Here is a 27,018-nt window from a genome sequence, read left to right on the forward strand (position 1 = left end):
TACAGATTGCTCAGTGACCTTCAATGACTTGCAGTGGAGGGGGAGTGTTTTTCAAAGCTAATATAGGATAACAAACAAATAAATCAAGCTAAAATTAGATTCTGTATAATATCTTGAATATTCATGAAAGTACAGGAAATCTTCATCACATATAATTCCTAAAATATATCTGTAGAAAATAATCTGTTTTGGAGGAAACAATTTTTCTGTTGGCAGTTATATAAAGTATGTAGCATATATATAAACAGATGAAAGTATACAAACATTTGTTGTTGTTGTTGTTATTTGTTTTTTCTTTTTTCTTTTTTCTTTTTTTTGGTCAGCCTCAGGCCTTAGGTTTTCTTTTTCTCATCCTTTTATACTTTGGGAAGAACCAAGGAACTCTTCGCAGTTGAAAAGAAAATGAAATGAAACCCAGTAAAACCCAATAGACATATTTATCAGAAATACATAAAAGCTAGTAAATGACGATGAATGACAAAATGTTTAGGAAGGGAAGAGATTTCATTTTAGACAGAATTTAGAAGGCAACTATTTAAAATTATAATCATAGTATGATTTTATGCATGGTTGTTGAGTTCTTAAGCAGATTTTTTTATTTTTTTTTCAAGTACACCTAATTTTGAATTTTCAGCATACAATATTTCCTTAATCAATTACTGCCACAGGTTTGATTCCAGTGTTGGTTATTAATGTTTATGGCTTGAATTACAGATAGTGTTTTGTCTTGTCTGCATCTCTAAAATTGAAGTGCAGCCATAATATTTGCATAACTGGTAAAAATAAACTGTTATTCTGCACTGAAACAAACTCCCTAATAACAGCCAGAAAAATAAATTAGTTAAAGAGTGCAGAACTGAACAAAATGTTGTCACAAACCTTTTCATCTTTATGTATTATGAATTCTCAACTCTGAAGAGATTGATACAAAATAAGTATGGGATGAGAGGCAGCTGATTCTGATGTATCAGGGTTTCATGTTCCTAAGAGCTATGCTTTGAGTTTAAACTCATGAATGTTAAAAGATTTGTAAATTTAGTAAAAAGAAAAACATTGCCATTAAACTCAAGGTAGGAAATTATTATACATTTTTTTATGTATCTTTATATAAAAAGTTACAAGTAGCAAGCATATGACACAGAAATGGAACAGTAACAGCAACAGTTGTGAATGCATGCTTTTTACAATGTGTCTAATAAAGAGATTTTTGCCAACTCAAATATTCAGTAACATACATGCAGATTATTTTCTCAATGTCAAATTCAGTCATATTGCTAGATGCTTACCAACAAACATTTCTATTGAAGTGATTATGAGCTGCTAAATACCTGATTTTAATAAATTGTTCCTGAAATTGGGAAATTTACTTGCAATGAAAAGAAGAGAGAAATAGAAAAAGAGAAAGGACTGATAAGCATAATGATGAAAGTCTTATTGCCTTCTAGTGATTTTACTCAACACTGTTTGCTGAATTTTGTCATGATATGACAATAGCTGGTCAGAGAGTCCACAAAACCTCTAGCTGGTGTTTCCAAGGTCCATAGTTTCACATTTCATTGTAGCATGTTCAAAATCACCCAGGAGCGCACTATTCTCAAGAACTCTATATAATGAAAACAATGTACATACAACAGAAGTTCAGTGTAACTCTTCTTCCACATATCACACAACATAAATGTAGATAACAGACATAAAACATATAAAACAAAATAAATCTAAGAAAAAAGATAATAATAATAAAGCAGGGACAGTCTCAGCAACGAGCTAACTTCTTCAAGTTTGCATCAAAACTTAAAATGTATTTAAAAACTAAGGAGCACTTGGTGGCCGGCAAACAAATTAGAAAAATAACATATTATTGTGCAATGGGAATCTCTTGCTAAAGAAGTAAGAAATGTCTTAGGTTTGGATAAAGGCAGTGAAATGAAATTAGGGACATGTCCACTCTCTCTTTCCGACAGCAGAAGTAATTCACTACAGATTTTTCCATTCAGTTCACATGACTTTATACATATTTCTTCTCTGAAAGCAAAACAAAGTTAAAATATATTCTCTCTGGGAAGAAGCAAACAGACAAGTATTTACTTAAACTATCTAGAATTTAAAAAAAAAAAAATAAAATAATTAAAAAAAAAAAGCATTAATGAAATCTCTCAGTGAAATTGCTGTATAGATGTACGTACATGTCAACATATATATTCGTATATATGTCCATATATATATTCATATGAAAACAAACTAACAACTATCTATAACTTTAATATAGAAGAAATGAGATGATGTTTATTAAGTGTTGATAAAAAACTACTCAAAATTAAAAGCCTAGGAAAAGACTCAAAGTTTAATTTCCATTAATTGCAGAATTAATACATTAATTCTACAGAATTTCTAAATTTCTCTGCACTCCTATAAAATTTTCCCCTGACACTTAACAAGATTGAAGAGTAAGAACTGAAAATCAGTTGTTTCATATCTTCATCACTTGGGTTAGACTGATAAATTTCACAGTTTCACATATCAATATTCTAAATTTTATTTTCATAAATAAAAAAATCAATAAAAAACACTGGAGCCATGTTAAACATCTCTTTTTATGGTTTGTTTAGAATGCAAGTCATATTTACATCAAAGATTACACTTAGCTGATTCTACAGTCAAGAATAAGAATTTAAAAGATATTGCTTAAGTTCACAGTGCTAAACTAATCATGTGTTTGATGTTTAGTTTTATCTGTATTCAAATCTATGTATCTTTCTATGCAAAAACTTCTATGAGGTCGTACATAAACTGGGAACTAACAGACATTTTAACAATATAACAAATAAAATGGAATGCAACAGATGGTTCATTTGTTGTACAGGTATGTTTACTTACCTCAGGTTTGTCTCTTAGACCCTAGTTGTGTTGTATTCAGACTCATGTTTGCTTAGAGACCCAATGAGGCAGAACCTGGAATGTTATGGCTATTTCATTCAAAATAATAATGTTTTCATAGAAAAAAAAGAAATATATGCATATAGATACTTAATAGAGAGTACATATTGATAAGCTGTTAAATATTCATGAAGTAAATTACATTAGCATGCTATTAGATTAAGATAAATAAATTCTTTTTAAGGGAAAAGAAGTGCCTTAATGTACAAAGAAAATATGGAGTGGATGTAAACAGTCACAGGAAGTGTATAAATAATGCATGCAAGAGAAAACACAAATATTCATAAAAAGTCTCTGTTTGCTTTTCCAAATAAATAGTTCATATCTGTTTTTACTTTTTTCTCTACTTGTAAACTTTTAATCATTTATATTCACAGTCATTTAGAGTGCAATATACAATAAATTAGCTTTTTTATTAAAAATATCATGCTCAACATTTTCATTCATTAAAAAGATTTTTTTAAACTACATTCTTATATGTAAATATATGAGCATTCTCTATTCCCTACACTGCCTCATATTATATTTGATATATGTTTATATAAAAACCACACTGTGATAGTGGGACAGATACATTAATATTATGTAAATACTGTCACTCACTTCATAAAATATACTATTTTATAAGCTTCCTTACTGCAAGATAGCATGTCTCCTTGTTCTCTTATGTGTCATAATGAAAAGATGTATTTTTCTTATTGATGCATTGATTCAGATATGTTAGACCAGTAGCGGACAAAATTCAAGGCCACCTCAGTTTCAAGGAAACTATATGTATGTGGCTCTTTCAAAAGCTAAATTCAGACAAAATCTTTGGTTTTTTTTAAAAAGTGTGCCTGTTCTCTGTTGGCTTGTGTGTGCATGTGTGTGGGCATGTAAATAAAACAGTAGAAGAAAGATACTGGATAAAAGGTGAAACTGAGATACAGAGGCCTCCAGGAAACTGGAGCAGAGATGAGAGACAGAGAGTGATAATAAAATGACATGTGCTGTCAAGAAACAGAAATTTAAGCAAGAAACAAAGAAGGAAAAGTGTATATCTTTACTGGGAAAAAAAAAGAAAAAAGAAAAAAAAAGCAGAAAAAAAAAAAAAGTGAATATGTTTGGGCAATCAAGTCCTTACACAATAGTCTTCATCAAAAATTTATTGATACTGACCGCTGAACAGCTTTATCATGTCTTGACAGCCTGTGGCTTGTGGTTGGTACCTCTTCAATTTCATCTATCTCACACGCATCTGCAGCATCTTGTGAGTAGCTATGCTTCATGACAAGAATATTTCTCCTGTTCACGGGCTGAATGAGGGGTTTTACAGGCTGGGGTTGTATTTCTGTCAAGACAGAAGCATCTCTTGTGCTGAGGTTACTACGGCTGCCCTTAGTGCTAGACAGTTGTGATCCACAGTGATGGTCATGAATGCATTTTGAAGATGATCTCCGCAGTTTATGATAATTTTCAAAGTCATCTGCAACATCAGCAAGGTCAGCTGTAGTCCCTGCCCCTCTGAGGGTGCATAACTCATAATGAGGAGGCTCAAACACCTCCTGGAACACTGTTTGATCAAAATCTGTTTTCCTTTGGACAAATTTTTTACGAGGCTGCTTGATCTGTACTATCACAGAGATAACGATGAGGATGATAACAATGCAAGAGGTCACCCCAATTATAGTTCCACTGGTATTGGTGAGTTGGTCCAGTAGGTTAGCTTTTCTTTTTTCTGCATGCAATTGAAAAAAGAAACAAAACACAGAATTAATTTCATGTCAAGATTAAAAACAGCCATGATGTGTTCCTGGAGTACTACAAAGCCATATTTTAGTCTATATCTAAGTTCACATGATCAGTCTTACTGGGAAAGAGTGAAAAGGAAGAAATCATGTGCCCATGGAAACCAAATAAATAATATAGGTCCTCTGATTGGCTCCATACTTGGTTAGTGGTTTATTCGGGGTATATTATAAGCTTAGCTACCTGAAAAAATTATGTATGTTTGTTTTAAAAAAAAGAAACCACAATAAGAAATAGATGGATTTAGTGCCAACTCTAAACTCTATTCACCTGCTAAATCCCCCAAGTCAGATGCGAAAGTTCTGTTATTTACTGTCTGTTCCAGTAAATACATGCAAGTGGAACATTAAGATTAATGAAACAGCAAGGCTTTACAGGTTCTAGAAATAAATTCTTTGCACTGGGAACTTCTTTGAACTACTGTTATTTATGAGCTAACTGGGACTGCTGATAGTAGTCAGTGAAAAGCTGTACCAGGAGAAAATAGAAAAGTTATTCAAACTGAGCTTCCAGAAAGGAAAGGGTGCAGATTATTTATTTTGTTTGTGACCTATTAATTTCCTGAACTTTACAAAAGATGTGTAAACACTCAATGCTGATCAGAGCTACAATGCTTTACTCAGGGGCTGCCAAGAAGCTGGCCAGAAAATTCAGTGTTGAGAATGAAGAAAAATGTACAATAAAATAGTACAGAGAAAAAAATTAACTCTAGTGTTCTGCATGTTTTTCTGTGATTTAATTTCAAATGGCTGACAACACCTGAGACGGTGACAGAGCCAAGCTGAAAGCAGGTGCACATCAGCTTCTCACAGACACAACAAACTTGACAACTGTGATTAAGTTTCAATACCCAATCTGGTGCTATTTTTCTATCAACTTAAAACATACCAAAGAACATAATAAAAAGCCTTTGAAATGAAAGTCACTGGCAGCAAAATAACAAAACCCAGCTCTTTATAATCTTGATACCCAAAACGAACTTTTCAAGACTCCCCATTGCCTACTCTTGTAGACTCCTTTGGTGTTTGTATAACTGACTGACAAAGTCTATAGGGAAAGAACAGATTTAGAAAAAGCAACAGAACAGCAAACAGTTATTTTGCTGGAACCATCAAACAGGAAGGGATACAAGCACAGGGCCCAATAAAAAAGCATTTGGCATGTGAAAGCTGAAAATAATTCTGGAAATTAGGGAGGGGAAGGTTTTCTATTTTCATCTGTGCTGAAGAAGAAGAGTTCTTCTTTGGTTGTTTGTTTTATTTCTTTGAAGAATATTTTTTTCCATGTCACAATTTTGTTGTGTTCCTTTGAAACAATTTATTTTTTACCCTGTTGCACTGCTTGTCAGGCTTTTACAGACTTCAGCAGACTCACAAGCTGATGGCTAATCCCTGTCATTCTGAAATTTTTCTTGATTGGTTCCTAAATTTGGCATTACCCATGTTTTCAGAAACAAATCTGCTGTAGCAGTGGAGGGAAAAAAAAAGAAAAGAAGCAGCAGACCATCTCCCTGGTCTATGATGCAAGTTAGTTAAGCTCTTTACTCTGAAGAAAACACAGATGCTGTCTTTTATAGAAATATAAAGCAATATTTAGAAAGGTTGTCAATACCTGATTGGGAACATCAGTTACTGTCTATAGAAGAGACATGATGCCTGATTTCCCGCACTTATCCTTGGACTTCAATTTCACTAGACAATGATAAATGGATCTGGATGCTTTTTAATGGTGCTAGTTTCAATCCACCTGTGCTGTTTTCTTTAAGACCATCTGGGCTATTATGGGCATGGCATGCAGGTAGCAGACACCTGCTATGCATATTCTAGTCTACTGCAAAGGTAACTGTACTTAGGTACAGTTACAAAGGTAACTTTATATTGTACAGAAATCAAATAATCAGAAAGCCTTCCAGAAGGATATAAACAACACAAACAAGCACCAAGAAAAACAAATGTAAACACTGAAAGGAAATCTACAAGGATTTTCACCTCTCCATTTTCATGTTGTCTGATGCATGCTCCCCTTGAATTACATTTCTCGAGTCTTGATCAATCCAATACATACTTAACAAGAAACTAAGGATAATGTGCTGTATTCCATGTGGTCTCATAAACTGTTAGTTTCAATCCTAAATATTACCTTTGCAGTGGTTTTCGTCCCAAGGATACACACAGTTCTGGAGTCCGTTGCAGACCAATGTATTATTGATACACATATTACTGTGGCAAAAGAAAGTGTTGGCTTCACAAGGGGCTAAAAACAAAAATAAAAAGCTGACATTAAATAGTAAATCATTCAGTTATTTACAGCAAATACATCATAACCACCTATACTAGGAGAAAGCTGAACAACATGTGTTCCTTGAGCATATTTAATAAATGACATGCACCATCAGCAGCACTCAAGTCACACACCATTTATTACTCTGGAGCAACAGATTTTCACTTTTGTCTAAGACAGATGGACTTCACCACAGTTTAACTCTGATGGATGTAGCAGGTTGACATCGCACATATTGGTGGGGTGTCATTGGTGCATTATCAATATATTTATATAGTTTTAGGCACAGATGCAAAACACAGCGCTTTATGAGCTGATAAGGAGAATGTTGACTGTACCATAGCTAGATCCAGTACACATCAAATAATTTGCTTCAGTTTGTTGCTGAAACTCCAATTTTAGAAGAAACCTTGCATGACTGAATAAAGATAAATACTTTAGTGCTCATAACAATTATATCTGAACACTTATATCCAGAGAAAATAAAACTAATAAAAAGGAAACTAATAAAAAAGACTGCAGTAGAAAGAAGTACCCTATTAATCACGTGTGAAGATTAAAAACAGCAACATTCATCAGCATCCTTACGGCCCATAATTTAAGAGAATCATTCAGAATTAAAGCTTTACTGAAGAACATAAACTTCTAAAAGGGCAGCAGCCTGGAGATCATCAATAGGAACTGGACCTGCTTCTCAGGTATTGGGGTTATAAAGATACTATTCCAAAATCATTTAATGTAGCAAAGATATCTCACTTCTCATATTTCTTTTAATTACATAATAATAATTTAAAAGGCCAGAAGAACTTGCTCAATATGGAAAAAAGCTACACAATTTATCAGTATGAAATCAACAGAAATGAACTCTATGCAATTTATTTTAGCTCAACCCCAAACAATTATTTTACTTCCTAAAGAAAAGTTTTTTTAAAAAACAAGAACCTACTAATAAAAAAGCAGCTATGACATTGACATTAATTCAGTTTTGGTACTTAGAATTCGATGCTTCATGGTAATTTTTCTCTTCTGCAATTTTAAAAGTGCTTCCTATGATAAAATATACTTACTCCGTGTAGACTGGTTCAGAGCAGAAGACTGCTTCAGTGGTTTGCTAGCTAAGGACAGTACAAAGGCTTTGTATTTTAGAACTTAATGACTCCATATATCATATCAATAAATTCCCTTTTCTGTAACTATGTAAGTTCAGATATGCATAACTAACTATAATAGCTTCTCCATATCAGTTACATTATGTTAAAGAAATAATAAAAGCCATATAAAAACTTGTATATGTTCCTGGTTATGAGGTTGGTCTGAAAGTAATTCTCAGCTACACAACACTATTTTTGACGGTCATCACCATTAGCTATGAATTTTCACTGATGAACAAGAGTCTGAATGGTGAGCTTGTAAATATCTGTACCAGCAGAGGTGACCCGTTGTTTCACAGCTGCTGTGATGGCATCATTAGTGGGAAAATGTTGCCCACACAGTTCCTCTTTCATAAGCCCAAACAGATGGAAGTCAGAAGGTGCCAAATCCAGATATACAGTGGGTGTGGTAGGACATTCCAGACTAGATTGGCAGTGTGCTCCACAGTTTCAAACTGGTAGGGGATGTGGTGTCATCATGTTGCAAAAGAAAGGCTGTATTCTCCTCTGGCCTGATTTTGGAAATTTGAGCCATCAGCGTAGTCATGATCACAGTGCAGTTGTCAGAGTTGATGGCTTGTCCAGGTTTCACGAAATCCAGAAGAATCACTCCTTTCCTATCCCAAAAGCCAGCATACATTACTTTATCCTCTGAGAGCTTAATCCGGAATTTCTTATTCTATGAGAAATCCATTGTCACCACTACATAGACTGACATTTTGACTGGCTTGTAGTGGTGACACCATGTCACATCAACAGTAATGATGTGGTCCAGGAAACTGTCAACTTCAGCTCAGTAGGTCCTGATAAACTAGCAAAGTGTTCTTCTAGTTCCTCTATGAGAATTCATCAGAGATCCATCTGTTGCAAACTGCAATATTCCAATGCGGCAACCATCATTTTCAATACAATGAAGCTGACATTCAGATCTATACGCAGTTCCCTGACAGTAATCCACCAATTCACACAGATGAGCTGATTGAGATGCCCTTCTTCTCATGGTGTAACAGCTATGCATGGCCATATTGGCTTGTCTATTATGTTGCTGTCACCTCTGCCTCACTGTGGTCACATCCACTGTTTGGTCTCCATAATCACTCAGAAAGTGTAAATGAATATCAATGTATGCAATTGTTTCTATGTGAAAGAATTGAGTGGCATATCTTTGCTTCATATACACTTCCACATCAGACACCATTTTGTCTGACTGCCCCTCTGCTGCCATCTGTCACACAGCAACAAGTAATGGGATATTGGTGGAAAGATTCAACCTCTACTACCATACTACCATCATCTACCTCTAATATCATGGGTCACTACAGTACAATAGGCATTGTTTTCAGAGCAGCTCTTATACAGACCCGTCCAATCACATACTATGAATATATGTATTTATGTCATGTATAATGGCTTACATTTTTAAATAGCATATATTTTCAAATCTACTTATTCAACACTTCTACTGATTTCAGCAAAGCCCAGTGTTGTCAGAGGCTTAAAGAGTTATTGATCTATTATATAAATAACACATTTTTAAAACACAGATCATTATGTAAAATAATGTACATTAAAAATTTAGTTTGGGAGGGACCTCAGTTGGCTTTATGTGTTTTCAAGATATAAAACATAACAGCTTTTTTGTTTCCATCATTTGAACTGCTTTTAAAAAGAAAAAAGTAGAATTAAAATATATATAATACATCATAATAATCCTTAGTGGCAATAGTTACAGTTACAGCAGAAGATCTATTTTAATTTTAATGCTTACAGCTTTATATTTTCATTCTGCCCAAATTTCAGCTAAAGTTTCATGGCTGCACACTACCTGGAAGAAAGGCTTGGAGAAGCCACACTGCTGGAATAGCTAGGGGAAGAGCTGAGTGCATTGTTTAGCCAATGAAAATATGAGGAAAATGGGTGAATGTAGGTGTTTTTTTTGTTTTTTTTGTTTTTTTTTTTTTTTTTAAAAGGAAGCAACTACTATCAAGAGCTTCAGATAGAAAGCTTCTGTACTGGAGTCCTGATCCATCAGTCTGAAGTTTTCTCCATGACTACCTAAATGTCCTTACATGAGTGAGCAGCAGGAATGAACACAGCTCTGCCTTGTGATGTGCTAGCTGCTGGTTTCCAGCCCAGAATTAGTGAGCAGACAAATGTGAACCCCAACAGAGCAAAACTGCAATAAGTGTCTGTCTGCTACAGTCTACCTGGAACAAGAAAAAGTGATGGAATCTTTAGACAACTGGAAGTAGCCACATATTCACTGGCTTAGCAGGCTTTTAACTACCTGTGGAGAGCAACACTGGAGGGCACAACAGTGGAGGAATACACCCCATGTTCTGGTGAATGGATGGCAGACCGGCAAGCAAGTTTGAAGAAAAGGTGCTGCTGTGCAATAAGAACCAACACTGTGCTCTTATTTCAGGGAAAGTCAATAATGTCCTAGGTTGCCATTACCAGCAGGTAAAGAGAAGTGACCCCCTGCCCAGCAGCTATGATTCAAATCTACAATGCTGTGTTCAGTTCTGGTCTCCCTCGCTTAAGACAGACATGAACAATCTGGACTGAGTCCAACAGAATGCCGTAAAGATGATTATAGTCTTGTGTAATCTGACGTATGAGGGAAGTCTGGGAGAGCTGGAACTGAATCAGTCTGGAAAAGGGGAGGCTCAGGGGAAATATTAACAATACATACAAATAATTAATGTGGCAGAGTAAAGATGACAGAGCTAGGACCTTCTAGTGGTTCCTAGTGGCAGGACAAGACACGATGAGCACTAAATGAGACACAAGACATTCCTCCTAAACACAAGAACAAAGTTTTTGCTTTGTGACTTGTAATACATTGGGCAAGATTTGTTTTTACATGAGTTTCTGCAGTCTACTTTGTAGGGAATATCAAAAACCCAACTGGACGGACACTGCCCCACCACCCCCTGTAACTAGCTGTTGAACATGTTTTCAGCAGCTCTAAAGCAGAGTTCAAACCCCAAAGTCTCTTCCAGACTCAATCATTCTCACTCTCTGAAAAGACATGGCTTGATAATAAGATTAAAAATTCCAGCTCAGCTAACAAAATTGCATTTATTTTTACTGTATCCCTATGCAACCCTGAATCAAAATCAGCCAAGATACTGGCCTAGAAATTAGTAACATCTTCAGCACACTGAACAATTCATAATGATGACAGCACAAGTAAGCAAATTGGAATTATTCACATAACTCAAACTGATCTATTTTTAATAACTTTAATTATTAATTTAAAAATGTCTTTCTTGAATTTGTGAAGTAGAAAAACATTGTAATTTAAAAATTCAATTAAAAAAAATTACTCAGAATTCTTTTTGTGTTTTAGAGTTGAACCACACATTATTTTTATAGGAAATTAGACAGATAGATTAGATAGATAGATAGATAGATAGATAGATAGATAGATAGATAGATAGATAGATAGATAGATATACACACACACATATGTGTGTGTATGCAAACCTTCAAACAGTTTCCCTTTATTTTAAGATGTAAAACATTCTTTAAAAATATCGTATCGTATGTGTAGCTGTGCTCTGAACTTTAATACACAAACAAATTTTACAGTCATGGAACAAAACTTAATGTAGTGTCTTCTCTTTAGCAAGAAGTATTTACATTGAACACAAGATGGAGCACTTACCCTAGAAGATATATAAGCAAGTGTTATAAAAAGATAGGGAGATGGTATATGAGAGTTTTTTAGGTAAATAAAACATATACCTTAGTTGATTCATTATTCTACAATTTTCTTACTGTTACCTGACTAATAAGTATATTTTTATTCCTAGTGGGGATGAGTTGGAAGATTAGAAGATTATTACAGCCATCACATTTCCAGAAGGTTACCATCCCAGTACTCAGAAAAGCCAAGTTTAGAATTTGAAGTACAATTTCAAAAGATATAAAAAATTGAGCCAATTGAATGGTCTACATCTTCTTACTGTTAAAAGGTTCTTGGAATGCACATGGAGCTAATAATTCATACTTTTTCATTTACTAATGCCAAACAATCACAAATTCTTTTAATCCTGAATAGCCCTAAGGCAAAAAAACATAAAAAGCAATAGTAGTTCTTCCATATGCCATGTTTACAAAGTAAATGAAATAGAAGCAGTCATATTTCATATATTTAGTTTTTTTTCCAAAAAATTTGCTTTCACTTGGGCACCAAAATAAGTAATCACAAATAGTATTCACCCATTACAAAAAAACTCATAATACCTATATAGAAGCATAATGTAGTTTGTGCTATTAATAATTGTTATAGTATAGAGGTATAGTAGTAGTAGTAACAAAATATAAAAAAGTATAAGATAATATACAAAAAGTATAAAAAATATAAAAGTAACAAAAATAACAAAATCTGTGTGTTGAGCACGATTTTTAAAGGGGTTACATGATACTTTGGGTATAAAATGCAGATGTAGTAGGGTCAGAATATTTTTACATGATGAAATCAAAAGCTGACTTCTTACAGATCTGGTGTAATGCCTGCCTGGTCCAATGCAGTTCTTTCCCCAGTGTATTTACACTATTTCTCACCACCGTATGGAGCTAGTTTTAACACCATTATTCCTACATTGTGTAGTAGCTCTGAGCAAGCTATCTTGGGTGTCTTTATATTATATTGTTTCATTGAAACTTAAGGATTTATCCTCTGAGTCTGTTTCAGGACAGGGCTTTCAATCCAGTACTCTGTAATCTTAGATGACAGCCTTATCCTACTTACTATTTACCAGCTCCTCCCCTTCCACTCCTGTCATAACATTTTTTTAGCAGTCTTGTCGTCTCCTGAGGGCAAATGAGAAAATTCTGAAATCTGAATAATGGTTAGATGTGAAAAATATTTTCCGCTGAACTCATTACACATTTCACACCTACTCTTAATGTTCTCAAGATAGCTCATTGCGTCATGCTTTGCACATCCATTCTTTATGCATAGATCATTTAGAATTTCTTATTGCTTGTTACTGAAAAATAGAGCTTTCTTTTCCTCACAAGAGAAAGAAAAAAGAAATTCTTCTGATGTTCCTCAACTCATCTTGGAAACAGAGGAACTTCTCTCTCAGCAACCCCAGGAAAAAATCCATCAGCCCTACCTGATACATGGGTTCACTTATTTTATGAGAATTATAAAATAAAGACAAATTTAGAAGTATGCTTTGAAGTTTTTTTAAATTACTTTTTCATTTCCCACAAAAACAAAACAAAACAAAAACAAACAAACAAAAAAAAACCCCCAACCTTATTAAAATGCACCTATTAGGAGCCTGAAAATGAAATGCTTTTAATTCTGAATTTTCTTCCCAGCCACCTTCAGACAGTTCTGCTTGAAGTAAATGGAACCTATTCTGACAGTTAATACCAGACACATGTCAATATGAGTCCATCAGAGACTGGTAGCTCAGAAGCGTGCGCTCAGAGCTCCATTCAGTGCAGTTAAACACCACAGGCTCCACGGACGCCTGTTTTGTTCAGGGGTAGAAAACCATTGGGAAGCTTAAATGGTGGGGGTTAGTGACTACAGACAGTTGCAGATAGCACAGAGAAGCTGAAAAATCACAAATAAGTGCTCATTATTAAGGAGGCAATCCCAATGATTTCTTTTTTTATATATCATTGTCGAAGCAGGGAGAAAACCAGCAAGGCTGTAATCTATTTACACCCCTAAGTCTCTCAAGTGGAAACTCTCTCTTTGAATGCACTGCACTTACTGTATTTCTGTTCCCTTTCTCGGTTGTTCCTTTTGCATTATCACAATAAACACAGCCATTAATACCAAATACCTGCAGTGCCCTCTCCCCATTAGAGAATTGCTCATGCTGAGATGATCATACTCAAGGATTATGTCTGCAAATGACTCGACTGCTGTTACTCCATAAATCTATGCACTACTGTTTTAAAGGCAGCTCTAGATCTCTACATAAACATAGGTTTTGTTAGTAAAAATAAAGTGATAATGACAGAGTTTGTTCTTTAAAAAATTCACACATGACAGAGCCTTTAAAACAGTCTGAAAGCTCAAAGCAGCAAAAACAAACAAAGAAAAAAAAACAAAACAACAACAAAACCCAAACAAACAAACAAACAAACAAAAACAGAAATGATATTTTTTTCTGATGTGGGGTTTCTGATGCAGGGTTATGGATGTAGAGACAAGCAATGCTACCAAATGGCTGTCAGAGATGAGAGAATATGTACCTTATTTGTTCTGCATATAAAAGGATTTTTGTTTTATCCCTTATGCCCTGGTTTTACAGATCTGCTTTTAGGTTAAAGTGTATGTGTCTGCTTAGGAGCATGTCTTTGACAAAGCTGTAGGTGTAGCATGTCTGTCATTGATCTACAGCACAGTAATGGAAAATGAAACAAACAGATAGTGGAGGAAAAAACAAAGATTATTTTTTCTAGTCTTCTTACCAAATGAACATACAGAATCATAGAATCATTAAGATTGGAAAACATCACTAAGAGTATCTAGTCCAAATGTCGACCCATCACCCCTATGTCCACTAAACCATGTCACTCAATGCCACCATACACCAAAGTCCATAAACCTTTTGATGATACAAGCTTTCTTTCTTTTTGTTTCTTCCCCCTCCTTTTTCTGTCTCTTATCTGTGTTTGATATTTGAAATCTATTTTAGGCCATTAAAAAACAAACAAACAAACAAAAAAACCAAAAAACAAAAAACACAAACACAAAAAGTGGTAAATGTATGTGCTAATAAGACATATAAAAGGCTGAAAAGGTAAGGACTTAAAAATAAAACCCAATGATATTTGGAATAGCTGATAATATTGATCATAGATTATAAGATAATCACTCTACAGTATTAGCTAATTTTTTGAATTACTTAGAGCTCTACTAAAATTTTGGTGATGTGAGAATCACTACTGATTTTCGGGAGTAGTAAACTTTAAAAATTATTGCATCTCATGCCTGTTCTTTCTTGAAACATTAACAGCACTGCTGTTCTGTAGAGCACCACCGTTAGAGGTTTGGAATCTTGTAAGACCACTTTTCAGAAGCCAAAAAAAAGCAGATTTGTATATATTTCAGATATAATTGGAACACACTGACGAAATAGTATGAAAATAATCATTTAAGAAATCTCTTTAAGATTTCTTCTTTCTACACAAATGTCAGCTCCCCAGAAACAGCACTGTAACAGGAATTAACAATGAACAGACTCAGAAAGAAAACATTTCTCAGGCTAAGTGTTCTGTTTCCCCAAAATACAAAACCACATACAGTTCATGGAGCCTTGCCTAACAGAGAGCTCACAGTCTCAAAAATTTAACTCTACAGTCAGCAACTCCATGCACTGGAGAACTCAAGGAGTACCATATAATAGCATCACTCGGTCATTCCCACAGCAACAATCAATAAAACACTTAGTCACTCTTTCACATGCATGTTAACTGCAACAAAAATTTCATCCTCTTTTTATTTCTTTTCCCCAAGCTCTATGTGAACAAAAATGTGGGGTTTTTTTTGTTCTTTAATTTTCCATACATAGAGACACAGGTGTCTGTTTCATGATACTTATCTCCCTGAATGAGATCTGACATTCCTCCTCTTCCATGCAGATGATCTAATTATTCTCACAATGAAAGACTGAGCCATTTGCACAGTGTGTGTTGCATCACACCACACACAGAATGGGCATCTGCTCGACCTGACTTCACACAACCAGTACCAATCTGCAGTATGGGGCAGCACTATGCTCAACTGACACGGCACAAAGAGTACAGTCAGTGTCACCTTTATATCTTTTAAGTCAGCTTCCAGCTTCCAGCATTAAAAACACAGATGCAGTTTCTTTCAATATTTATGATCAGGCTGTGTACACATATCTCAAAGCATAATTTAGCCCTTTATAAATTTTCAGCTTTTAGTCTGCAACACCTGTTCAGAATAAATTTATGGAAGGCACATCATGTTATTATTTTCAACCTCCCAGTAAGAAAATCATTCATTATAAAACATTAGCTGTTCACAAGAACAGAGGAGTTTGTAATATGTAATATTAGGAATGGAGGAAAAAAAAAAAAAAAAAAAAAAAGAAAAAACAAAATAAAGACTAACAAAATCTTTCCTTATTCTCCTTTAAAATGTGGAAACATTGCAAACCCACAGTAATTCAAAGCCTCATCTCAAGTTAGTCATCACAGTGCTTCACTCTTTACTTCCTTTTATGCTCTGAACCTCCAGTGTCTATGCAGTTGTTTCTAAGGTAACAGATCAGGATGTCTTGTGAAAAAAAAAAAAAAATAAAATAAAATAATGAATCAGATCTTGAATATTCAAGACATCTCCAGTTGCCAAAATAAGAAAAGGGCAGAGTCATCTCAACCGAGGCCTCTCAGTGTCTTTTAGATCCTGGACAGATTTAGATAAAAAATAGATAAATAATCTACCCTAAGGCTGCAGTGTCCGAGTACAGTGGCATATGCAGTTTCAAGCATGTAAACTGCCAGAAATTTTTAATCAGTGCCATAATTAAAGAATTACGGAGGCCGCTCTCAACAGTCTCATTGTGGGGTATACACACACAAAATACAGATGAAGGATATGTTTGGTAGGGTTTCACCTTCATTTCAATCACTGACAGTCACATAGCAATCTTCCTGTGAAAAATGTGAAGCACAAGCCAAAAAATAAGTTAAAAATGAACATGAATCAGAACAAGAAAACAAATACATACACTCCTTCCTCAAGGGACTATATATACCATCTTTACAATAAAGAAAACAAAGCAATATCTTTCATGGGTGATTAACTGAATTAACAGTTTTCAGTGAATGGGATTATTGAGTTTTGTGATTTTCAGACTGGCAAGATGTACCTTTTGTTTTTTCCACAGGCTGCTTTTCCTGTTACCTGAGCCCAGGAATCACGTAGATGTATGAATGAGAGCTACATAGAGAAAATATTAAAACCACCAAATCTTTCATTATTTGTTTAACACTATCCAACACGTGTTTGTTGAAATTCTTGTATATGAATGAACGTATACATTATCCATTATTAAATAATCATGAGGTGTTTTTCAAGTACCATCACTGTAAGATCTAAAAGATCAAATTCATATAAATATGAGACTTGATAAAAACATTCAGAGTTGAACTGTTTTCCAGTTCTGCAAGAGAAAGTAGAAAGTAGCCCAGTAGACTGAGAATCAGGAAAAATTTATGGTCACAGTGACAAGTGGTACTTGACTTCCTGCCTCTGAACCCTGTGCTCTACCTATTGTGTTACAAATTATTGCACAGTACAAAAAATACAAAAAATTAAAACTGTTCTGTTGGTTCACATTGCTTGTTCAGGAACAACCTTTGATATATAATCTACATGAAGAAAACATTAGCAATTTGTGGGACTGGTATCGTTTAACAAACTGAAAGGCAGACACATCGATTAAGGTCTTACGTTCTTGGAAAGATGTGAAGAGCATCTGGAATCGGCTGCTTCGACTGCCTTCATCTGCCCACATACGGATTACTCCAAGACCTGTCCTCAGCATTACATCATTTGCAACAGTGCTGCAAAACTTTGCTTTTAAATCCTCCACGGAGCTGCTTCCATCATAGACAGCTACAAAATTTCTTTTGCATTCATTGGAATTCTGCATCTCATAGTCCAAGAATCGCAAATATATCTGTGAAACAAACAAGAAAAAAAAATAAAACAAAAAGAAAAGGCAACATGTAGAAACATTTTAGAATGACTGAAAAAGCATCCAACAGCAGTGCTCTATCTTGTGGGTGAAAGGATACACAACAACATCAATATTATTTTTCTGGAGCAGGTGATTCACAAATAAGTTCTTTGGGTGGGCATTGATACAGAAAGTGCAAACTACTTATACTTCTTTGTATTTTGTCTTGCTCCAAAATAGAATTCAGCAGAAGACAGATTTTATTTCTTTCAAGTAAGGTCCTAATTTCAAATATATGCCCCTCCAGTATGTACAATAGTCCTTGAAGCTGAAGGACAGACAAGCTGGAAATTTCTTCTTTTAACTGGCACTGTATTACTCTATTATTGCCTGACATGGAAAATAATAAGGCAAATAATTGCTACTCTCTCCCCAGAGTCAATATGTGTCATCTTTGTGATATGTCTCAGCTACACTGATTCAGGAAGTGAGAATCCAGGAGCCAGGCAGAACTCAACCATTAATCTTTTTGTGTTTCCTCAAGCAATTTGGCCACCATCTCAGCTTTACTAAACAAAGCCTTTACAGTACATGTCTTCATAATCTTGCAGGGATGAAATCAAGATAATTCCATGGAAACTTGTAGAAACCTTGAAATTTTCCTCAGAAAATATAACTTGCATACAAGTTATCTCACAAATATAATATATATGTCTCACCCTTTACAAACATGTCTATTAATCTACCCAACAGAAGGATTGAGAAGAAAATGCTACTTTCTGATACTCACCTCTATACAGATTTTGAACAGGGAAACAATCTCATTGTAAAGGCAATTGATAAAAAAAGCAACATAAAATATTCCAGCAACAGAAACTAAGTAAAATTTCCAATAAATAGATGATACATAATCAAACAACCAAGGGTACCTGGGAGACTTCAAGAGAATGAAACAATATTATGTCACATTTCCTTTCCTTGTTATACTTTGCAACTGGTCTCTTTGAAGAAAATATTATCTAGACACTTTTTACTTGCACATGAAATTCAGTATATGAATTTCATTTCACTTTTTCCAGCAAGTCATTTCTTACAGCATGCTTTAATTCTGTTCAAACACAGCCATCGTCTAGAAGAAATGTGAGGAACACATTTCAATTAAATTGTATCTAAATGAATCTTTCATTCAGCATCTTTTTATATTACTATTTTTCAATACAAAAAATTAAAGAAGCTGTACTGATCTCTATAAAATTGAACATTTAACAGCAACACAAAAAGTAATAATTTTCAGATGGCAAAATTTTATGTGAAGAAATTGTTTTTGTAGTGTTGATCTTTTTGATAATTTTGCTTTTAATTTCATTTGTTCTTCTTCCATCCCTGTAGTAAAATGAAAAATTACTTGAATTCAGTCATCCACCAATTTTATTAATATATTGTCTGGAATTGTCTTGCAATTTCGTCTTCTACAAGGAGCATAGAGTTTCTATTTCAGTTAAAATGGGTCACCAAATTCCTTGGCAGAGTCATACTTAAAAGCTTCTTCCAAACTCTTAAATCTCTTGAGTGCAGGAAATGTATTTCTGAAGTTTCTCTGCACTGGCTGTATCACTTCACAAGTCTCTCTTTCATTCCCTCCAATCTTTCTTCCCTCACAAGGTGCTGGGGTATATAAAACTTTTCTTCTTCCCTCCAAAACCTTGCTCTTGCTGTTCTCCAGCTATTTAGAGCATATACATCTTGCTGATGCCAGACAACTTTAATTCCTCAGGTTAATCTCAGTTTTCAGTGTGTATCCTGCTCTTTTCAGCCTCTTCCATGGCCACCAAGCAGATGAAGGTTCAAGCCAGATATTAGGAAAAATATCTTCTCAGAAGGAGTGGTAAGGCAGTGCCACAGACTGCCCAGGAAGATGATGAAGTCACTGACTTTGGAGGTGTCTAGGATATGTGTGAATGTGGCACTGAGGGACATAGTCAGTGGGCATTGCGGGGATGTGTTGATGGTTGTGCTAGATGATCTTAGTGGTCTTTTCCAACCTTAATGATTCTACAGTTCCATGGCTGGAATCCACTTTCAGTTACTTCCTAGAAAGTGTTACACCTCTAAAAGGAAGGGTCTGAAAACATGCAGAAGTCAACTGGAAAACAAACTTGAATGAGCATCAAAAGTCCAGTAAAGGAGGTTTAGGCACAAGTTTTGGACCCGTGAAAGATTCAGATGCAGCTATGCAGAACTCAGACAAGGCCTGCCTGTATTAAAAACTCCTAGAGTCACCACTGTACCACCAGAGGCAGATTTTGCAAGGGAAGTATGGCCTAGAATACCCACATCTGAAAATGGCCACAAAAGGGACAGGTCTGGAAAGCAGCTTCCTGTGGTCTAGAGACCAGTCACTGTTCAAACACAAGCCTAACAGGCACTGTGAAACCCTGGCATTCAGCCTTCCTGTGAAACTGCTGGTATAGTCCATATTCTTCATAATGTTTCATTTATCACTATATATACATGTATAGCAGACCATATAGACATAATAAAACCATACATAATGCAGTGTGCACAGATTATATTTCCGTCTTATTGCAGTCTTCAGGAAAACTCTTACCAACTCCAGAAGAAAAATAGCTTAGCCTGACTGCAGAACACCAATAAAACTGTAATTAACATAATGGGGCAAGGATCACTCCCATTTGTTTGCTTGTCTTCTCTTTCTACCCTGATGCCTTATATATATATATATCTGTTCACTTAAATATTAAAGCACACATATATATATATATGTATTTCAGTACTGATATTCTTACAAGAAATTTTCACTATTATTATTAAATAAAAATAGCACTCCCAGCAATTTCCAGCATTTATCCATTATTCTTGATCTGCTCAAAGAGACTACTCTTATAACAGTATGGCCAATGTCTTTTTTTCTATTGGCTTATCATTTGACATGCCCAGGGGGTTGTGGAGTCTCCTTCTTTGGAGATATTCAATATTCACATGAATGCCTACCTGTGTGACCTGGTGTAGGGAAACTGCTTTGGCAGGGGGGTTGGACTCAATGATCTCTGGAGTTGCCTTTCAACCCCCACGATTCTGTGATTCTGTGAGATGCTGTGGCATTCTCTAGTTTCTGATATCACATTAGCCTTCTAAAATGGTAAAATATATCTCAGAGCAGACAGTTATAAAGGTTGAGAAGGAAACAGGAGAACAGCAGTTTAGCATTCTGCTTTGATTCTTTCCGTGAGGAAGCCAACACTAACTGTTTTCCAAGGCTGATTTCGGCTTTCCGTCACTTCAGTTAATTCCCATATGAGATAAATTCAGCTAAGATACAGAGAGAGAGATTTGATAGGTGCTGGCACCACTGGAAGTAAATATTTGGCTTAAAAATCTACGTCCATCCATCAGAAGAAAGATGGCACCTTCTACAGTGGCATGAAGTTTCATAAATTAGAGTAAAAAAAAAAATCATAATATTCTGAAGTGACCTGGAATTTAATTCTTATATTCTCTTTTGGAGATAACTATGCTTAGAACTTTATATTAAGCAATGAGGATTTGATCCAGAGCTACCCGAAATCTATTTGCTTAAGTTTATTTGGATCAGATCTATGGAATAAGACTGGAATAAATTTTTTAATATTGTAAATTCATACAAACTGACAATCTAATATTGAATCCAATTTTATTTTAAAGAGATGAAAGTAATTTAATTGCAACTGCATACTTCTGCCAATTTTTATAATCTTATTCAACACATTTGCCATTTTTGCTGTCATTGGTGTAAGGACCACACCAGCAGGAAAAAAAAAATAAAAATAAAAATTTAAAAAAAATAATTGAGATCCCCAAAGAAAGAACAAAACTGATTATACAACAAATCATTATTTAATGCAAAACATATCAGACACACAGCTTTTTGAAATCAGTGGTGAGATTACTTTCACTAATACGTGGATCTCACTATGATGAATTAAGCAGATGGAGAGAAAAAATATTTATATTTCTGGTTATTTCATTTGCTGTGATTTCAGTCATTACTTCTACCAATAGTAGATAAGAAATTGTCTCTTTAGAAGCAAATAAATGAAGAAAAAGGAGGTCACAAACTGAAATACCATCTTCTGTCTTCATTAAACATTCTTCCATTGATTCCAATGGAAGCTTTTGGAATATTAATATTCCTGCAGGTACTGTCATGTTATTTTAGCATAATGAGGATTTTCTTGTTAAAGAGAACACTGTACATGAAAGAAGCATAACTGTCATATCTTGTCCTTTCATATTTTTCTTGTAAAGTTTTAAGAAGATATTTTCCTCACGTGATCAAACCCACATTATTTAGAAAAGCAGGCTGCTAGTCCACAAGTATTAGCTTTTACTGAGCTTTGAGATGTCATGCAAATGCTAATGTCATTAGAAACAAAGCTGATAAACCTTCACTGTACTGTGGTATATCTAATTAACAGTCACATTACGGTTTAAATAACTGTCTTGTTACTTTTAAATGAAATGTTGGACAAGTTTTACTATTTTTTATTTAAATTTGAAAACAACAGAAATCTTTCATTACATATATTAAAAAAAGAATGATTGTCAACTATGAATAATATATCACTTCAGTAAAACACTCAGATTATAATCTCTTCATAGTGAATCATTTTTGCAGAGTTCTGCTTTTTAATCAATCACCGAGGTTTAGGGTTGACAACCCAACTGATCAGACCAGTCATAAAATGAAAGTCATGAAGAGGCTCAAACCATATCCCAGCATATCAGACTTATTCAGACTTATTATATGTGCACAAACACTCAGCCCCTTATAACACTATTAAAAAGAAAAAAAAGAAAAAAAAAAAAAAAAGGAGAGAGAAAAAGCAAAAAAGCCTTCATTCAACTGCCAAACATACTCTAGAATTGAGAGAAAAACCTCCTCTTCATCAGGTCCTAAATTCCAAATTTTTCATATTCAGCTTCAAAATTCAGTCAATTATCTTGCAAGCACAGGGCTAGGGTAAAAAGTCCTGTCTTTCTGCACTGCTTATTGACCATTTACAATGTTTGCTTTATTCTGCATCTTGTTCAGCAGTATGCAATTAGCAATGGAGTTTTGACATAATATCTCAATTATTTTGGCCTAGCAAGCTCAGTTTTTTCTAAAGCAGATTTTTGCTACATTAATTATTCTCCTTCGAGGCAAAAAGATGACAAATGTAACAGCTAAAAAAAAAACCAAAAAAACTTCGTGTTACTAAAATACTGTTTTTTTTCTTTTAAAAATCTTCCATCTTGTTGTTTGGATTCTAAACCTGTCTCTTAATAATCATAAATTGAAACTTGTTAATGGTGGTTCCTGTCTGGTATGGTGCTATGGAAAGACAGAACTCTATACCTCATACTTTCCTCTCTCCTGGCACTTGAAAAATACTGCCTGTTGTTGTCTCAGAGAAGTGAAGCTCTTTGGAATCCTTTTTGTTCAGTTTGTTTCTTCAGACTTCCACAAGTTCTCAGTAACTGACGTTTATTCTAGCCATCATCACTTGCATTTTGTCTCTTGTTCAATGGAAAAACAATGGCAAGGAAGAACTAAAGTTCCTTGATACTGTTCTGATTTTTACAGTGAAAACCATAGACAGATTTTGATTCTGCTGTTCTCTTTGGTACATTTATTTATTTATTACCTTCATCAGTAGCTTTTTAAATTGTATTTTCTAACAACTGTTTGAATTGAGGATGCTGAGGCTAGTTATACCTGAACAGAATATATTCATGCTAATTTAACAGCATCTTTCTGCCAGTGCTACTCTGGCCCATGTATTATCACATCAGCTAGAAAAATATTACACACACACACAGTCTTGCAATGTCATCTGACAAAACTGTTGCAGAAAAGTAATTTTCATATTTTAGCATAGGTAAACAACATTTTCTACTTGTTCAAACAGAATTTGCCCCTCTTGTTCCAGGGAGAAAGCTTTTGATATGCCAGCAAAATGGAAAGGATTTTTCATTCATATTATTTACATACTAGCAGGCTTCAGTTTTCCAGAGATGGAGCCCACCTGAAGCCATTAACAATACATCTGTTTCTTAGGTTTTTCAATGTCTAAATTCAGTTTTTCTCTAACTTTTTCAAGAATCACTATTTAAATTCCTCTTAATTTATTAGGAAAATTCTATTCTCTAAAAGATTAACAAGGCACTAGAATGGGCTACCCAGAGAGGTGGTGAGGTCACTATGACTGGAGATATTCAAGAAACATTTAGATGTTGTACTAAGGGACATAGTTTGGTGGGGGAAATATTGGTGGTAGGTAGATGGTTGGACTAGAAACTTAGAGGTTTTTTCCAACCTTGATGTTTCTTTGACTCTATAATTTTAGTGTCCTGGTAAAGAATCCTTCAAAAATCAGGATCATGCTGGTTTATTAGAGCTGACAGTTTAAACTATCACTCTTGTAGGTCTCAATCTGTAAGTCAGATTGTAGCTCCAGAGTTTGTTTCACTGCTTACTTCTTCCTATGGGTACAGGAAAAACATGAGCAATAACTAAGTCTCTCTCAAGACTGCATTCAATCTGGAGTCAGGCTCCTGGAACTGAAAGCATCATCTGTTTTTTATTTGGTAACTGTGAAAACAGTGAGAAATGATTAAAATCCTTCTTACTAAATGTGTCAGTGTCTTGAAGGTACCTTTCTTCCATGGCAATATTTTGATGGCATGCCTGAATGGTCAAGCAATAGTGTCCTGCTCTGATTACTCCCACCAGGACCCTGGGTATAAGAGCAGGCTCAGCTTGGATTTGTTTTTACCATGCTTACTTAGATGAACGTGGCAGAACAGTGTGCTACACTGCTGGGCCGGTGGCTCTGACTGAGCACGGATCCTATGAAGCCTGCACAGGATATTTTAGCCCATGCCCAACCTCACTGCCCTGGCCTAATCACATCAAGCAGCCACCCTCGATCAAGCTGAGTCACACCCTCTCACCATCACCAACAGAAGCATAACAAGAAGAGTTAAGGTTGAAAGGGATTTTAAAAGACCATATAGTTCCACAACCCCTCTGCCATAGGCATGGATACTTTCCACTAGACCATGTTGCTTCAAAGGCTATCCAACCTTGCCTTGAACTTCTTGGAAAAACTTGTTCCGGTGCCTCCACACACTTTGAGTAGTTTCTTTGTAGTGTCTAATCCAAATATCTCCTCTTTTAGCTTAAAGCTATTACCTCTTGCCCTGTCACTACACCCCATGACAAACCACCTCTCCCCATTTTTTCTTTAGGCCTGCTTTAGGTAATGGAAGGCTACACTAAGATTTCCCTGGATCCTTCTCCAAGCTCAATAACCCCTGATTCTGTCAGTCTTTCTTCACAGGAGAGGTACTCCTGGCTTCTGAACATCTCTGTGGCCCCCATCTGAACTCACTCCAAAAGGTTCATATCTTTATGAACAGGGCCCCAGAGTTGAAACACAGTACTCTAGGTATAGTCTCATGAGAGCACTGAGGAAGACCCACCTCCATCAGCCTGCTAACTACATTTGCCCTGGCTTTCTGAGCAGCAAGTACACAATTGGCTCACACTGAGTTCCTCATCTAGTAGTACTCACACATGTAGCTGAGAACCCCCAGTATTTCTGAACTTCAGATTCATAGCCATCTTACTCAGCAGAAATGATTACACAATTTGCAACAAAAACAAGGCTTCAGTTGTACTTCAACTGCTTTCTGGACATTCAGGAAGCTCTAGTTCTGCACTAATTTTCAGTATTCTACTTTTCATGCTACAAGGTAATCAGTGATGACTCAGTATTTTAAGTGTGTGAAAGAAATTGAGTGTTCTCTATCATTCTACCTTGCTGAGGACAGTTACATCCAAACTGTTAGGTTGAAGCCCAGACTTAGAACTCAAGTTCATACACCTCAATTGATCTCATTGCATATATGTTGAGCTCAGACTTGGCTTGAATCTGGAATTGCAAACCAAGGAAGAGACTTGCATCTTACTAGATTGGATGAGCATAAGCCAAATGAAATTGCCCACAAACTGGCAAAGACTGAGAAACTAAAGATGTAAAGATCCAACTCAAAATCTGTCTGAGAAACTCTGGCCTTTTAGGCATAGTTCCCAGTAACAAACTGTGCAGCCCAGAACACAAGCATGTAGATTTAAAGACAGTTGTTGAGTTCTTACTGTTCCTAGCTGGAAAGCCTGTTTTCATAGGTGCAATCTGTCATAAATTAGAATGATATCACTGACATTGTACTGAATATGTCATTAACTCAAGGTTAGATGGGCACAAAGGAAGCTGACTGTAAAATATGGACAATAGAATCCTGGTCCAAAAACAACATTACCATAGATCTTCCTTCATACCTTTCTAAAGTTTATGTTCTAATTCCTCCCTCAACATCTGAAAATTTCCAGACTTTCCCAGTACAGTAATACCATGACTATAGATGCATGAATATAAATGCATATGCACACATATACACTCAGGCATCTGTGTATGCATGCATGAAAACCAGAATAAAGCCCTCTTGAAAATATTTTTTTTCCTAGCGTGCTGAAAAATCTTTCACCTTTAGAAACACCGATTTAAATGTTTCCATACTGTCCTATAGAATTATCTGGCTGAAGAGATAAGATGGGAGAAACATGATTCATCAAGAAATAAGCTAGTCCACTATTCTGACAAAAAATAAGACCAGTGATGTTTCTCACATTTTCCTTTTGTTTTTCCTTTTTTCTTTTTTTTCAGGTGTTTGTTTGCTTGTTTTGTTGTACTTGCACTTTAAGGTTGCTAGCAACGTCTGCTGATCAAACTTCCTTCAGCCATATAATTCATTTCCTACTGTTTGAATTTTTCTTACCTCATATCTAACCTGAATCTTTCATTTGCCCATGCAATACTGCGACTTATCCAATAGACACAGAATCACCAAGGTTGGAAAAGATCACCAAGATCATCAGCCTGATCATTCCCCTGTCACCAATATCTCCCTCTAAACCATGTCCCTCACTACAACGTCTTAATGTTTCTTGAACACCTCCAGGGTTGGTCATTCCACAACCTCCCTGGGCCACCCATTCCAGTGCCTGGATACTCTTTTAGAGTATTTTAGATGTTTTAGATCTTTTAGAGTATCTTTTAGAG

The 27,018-nt window shown here is 35.3% G+C and overlaps 1 protein-coding gene across 1 annotated transcript in view; it reads right to left on the reverse strand.

Annotated features, from left to right (window-relative positions):
• Positions 1 to 317: 317 nt before the first annotated feature.
• NETO1 (neuropilin and tolloid like 1) overlaps positions 318 to 27,018 on the reverse strand; it is a 64,759-nt gene continuing 38,058 nt past the window's right edge. Inside the window, exons 7-11 of the mRNA XM_072329415.1 lie at positions 17,623 to 17,851; positions 6,862 to 6,975; positions 4,093 to 4,651; positions 2,875 to 2,949; positions 318 to 1,603 (exon numbers count right to left, since the gene is read on the reverse strand). Coding sequence (XP_072185516.1) covers positions 2,889 to 2,949; positions 4,093 to 4,651; positions 6,862 to 6,975; positions 17,623 to 17,851 — 963 coding nt within the window. The 3' untranslated portion in view covers positions 318 to 1,603; positions 2,875 to 2,888. The remainder of the gene's footprint in view (positions 1,604 to 2,874; positions 2,950 to 4,092; positions 4,652 to 6,861; positions 6,976 to 17,622; positions 17,852 to 27,018) is intronic.

Source organism: Excalfactoria chinensis, chromosome 2, assembly GCF_039878825.1.
Source record: "Excalfactoria chinensis isolate bCotChi1 chromosome 2, bCotChi1.hap2, whole genome shotgun sequence".
Taxonomy (NCBI): Eukaryota; Metazoa; Chordata; class Aves; order Galliformes; family Phasianidae; genus Excalfactoria; species Excalfactoria chinensis.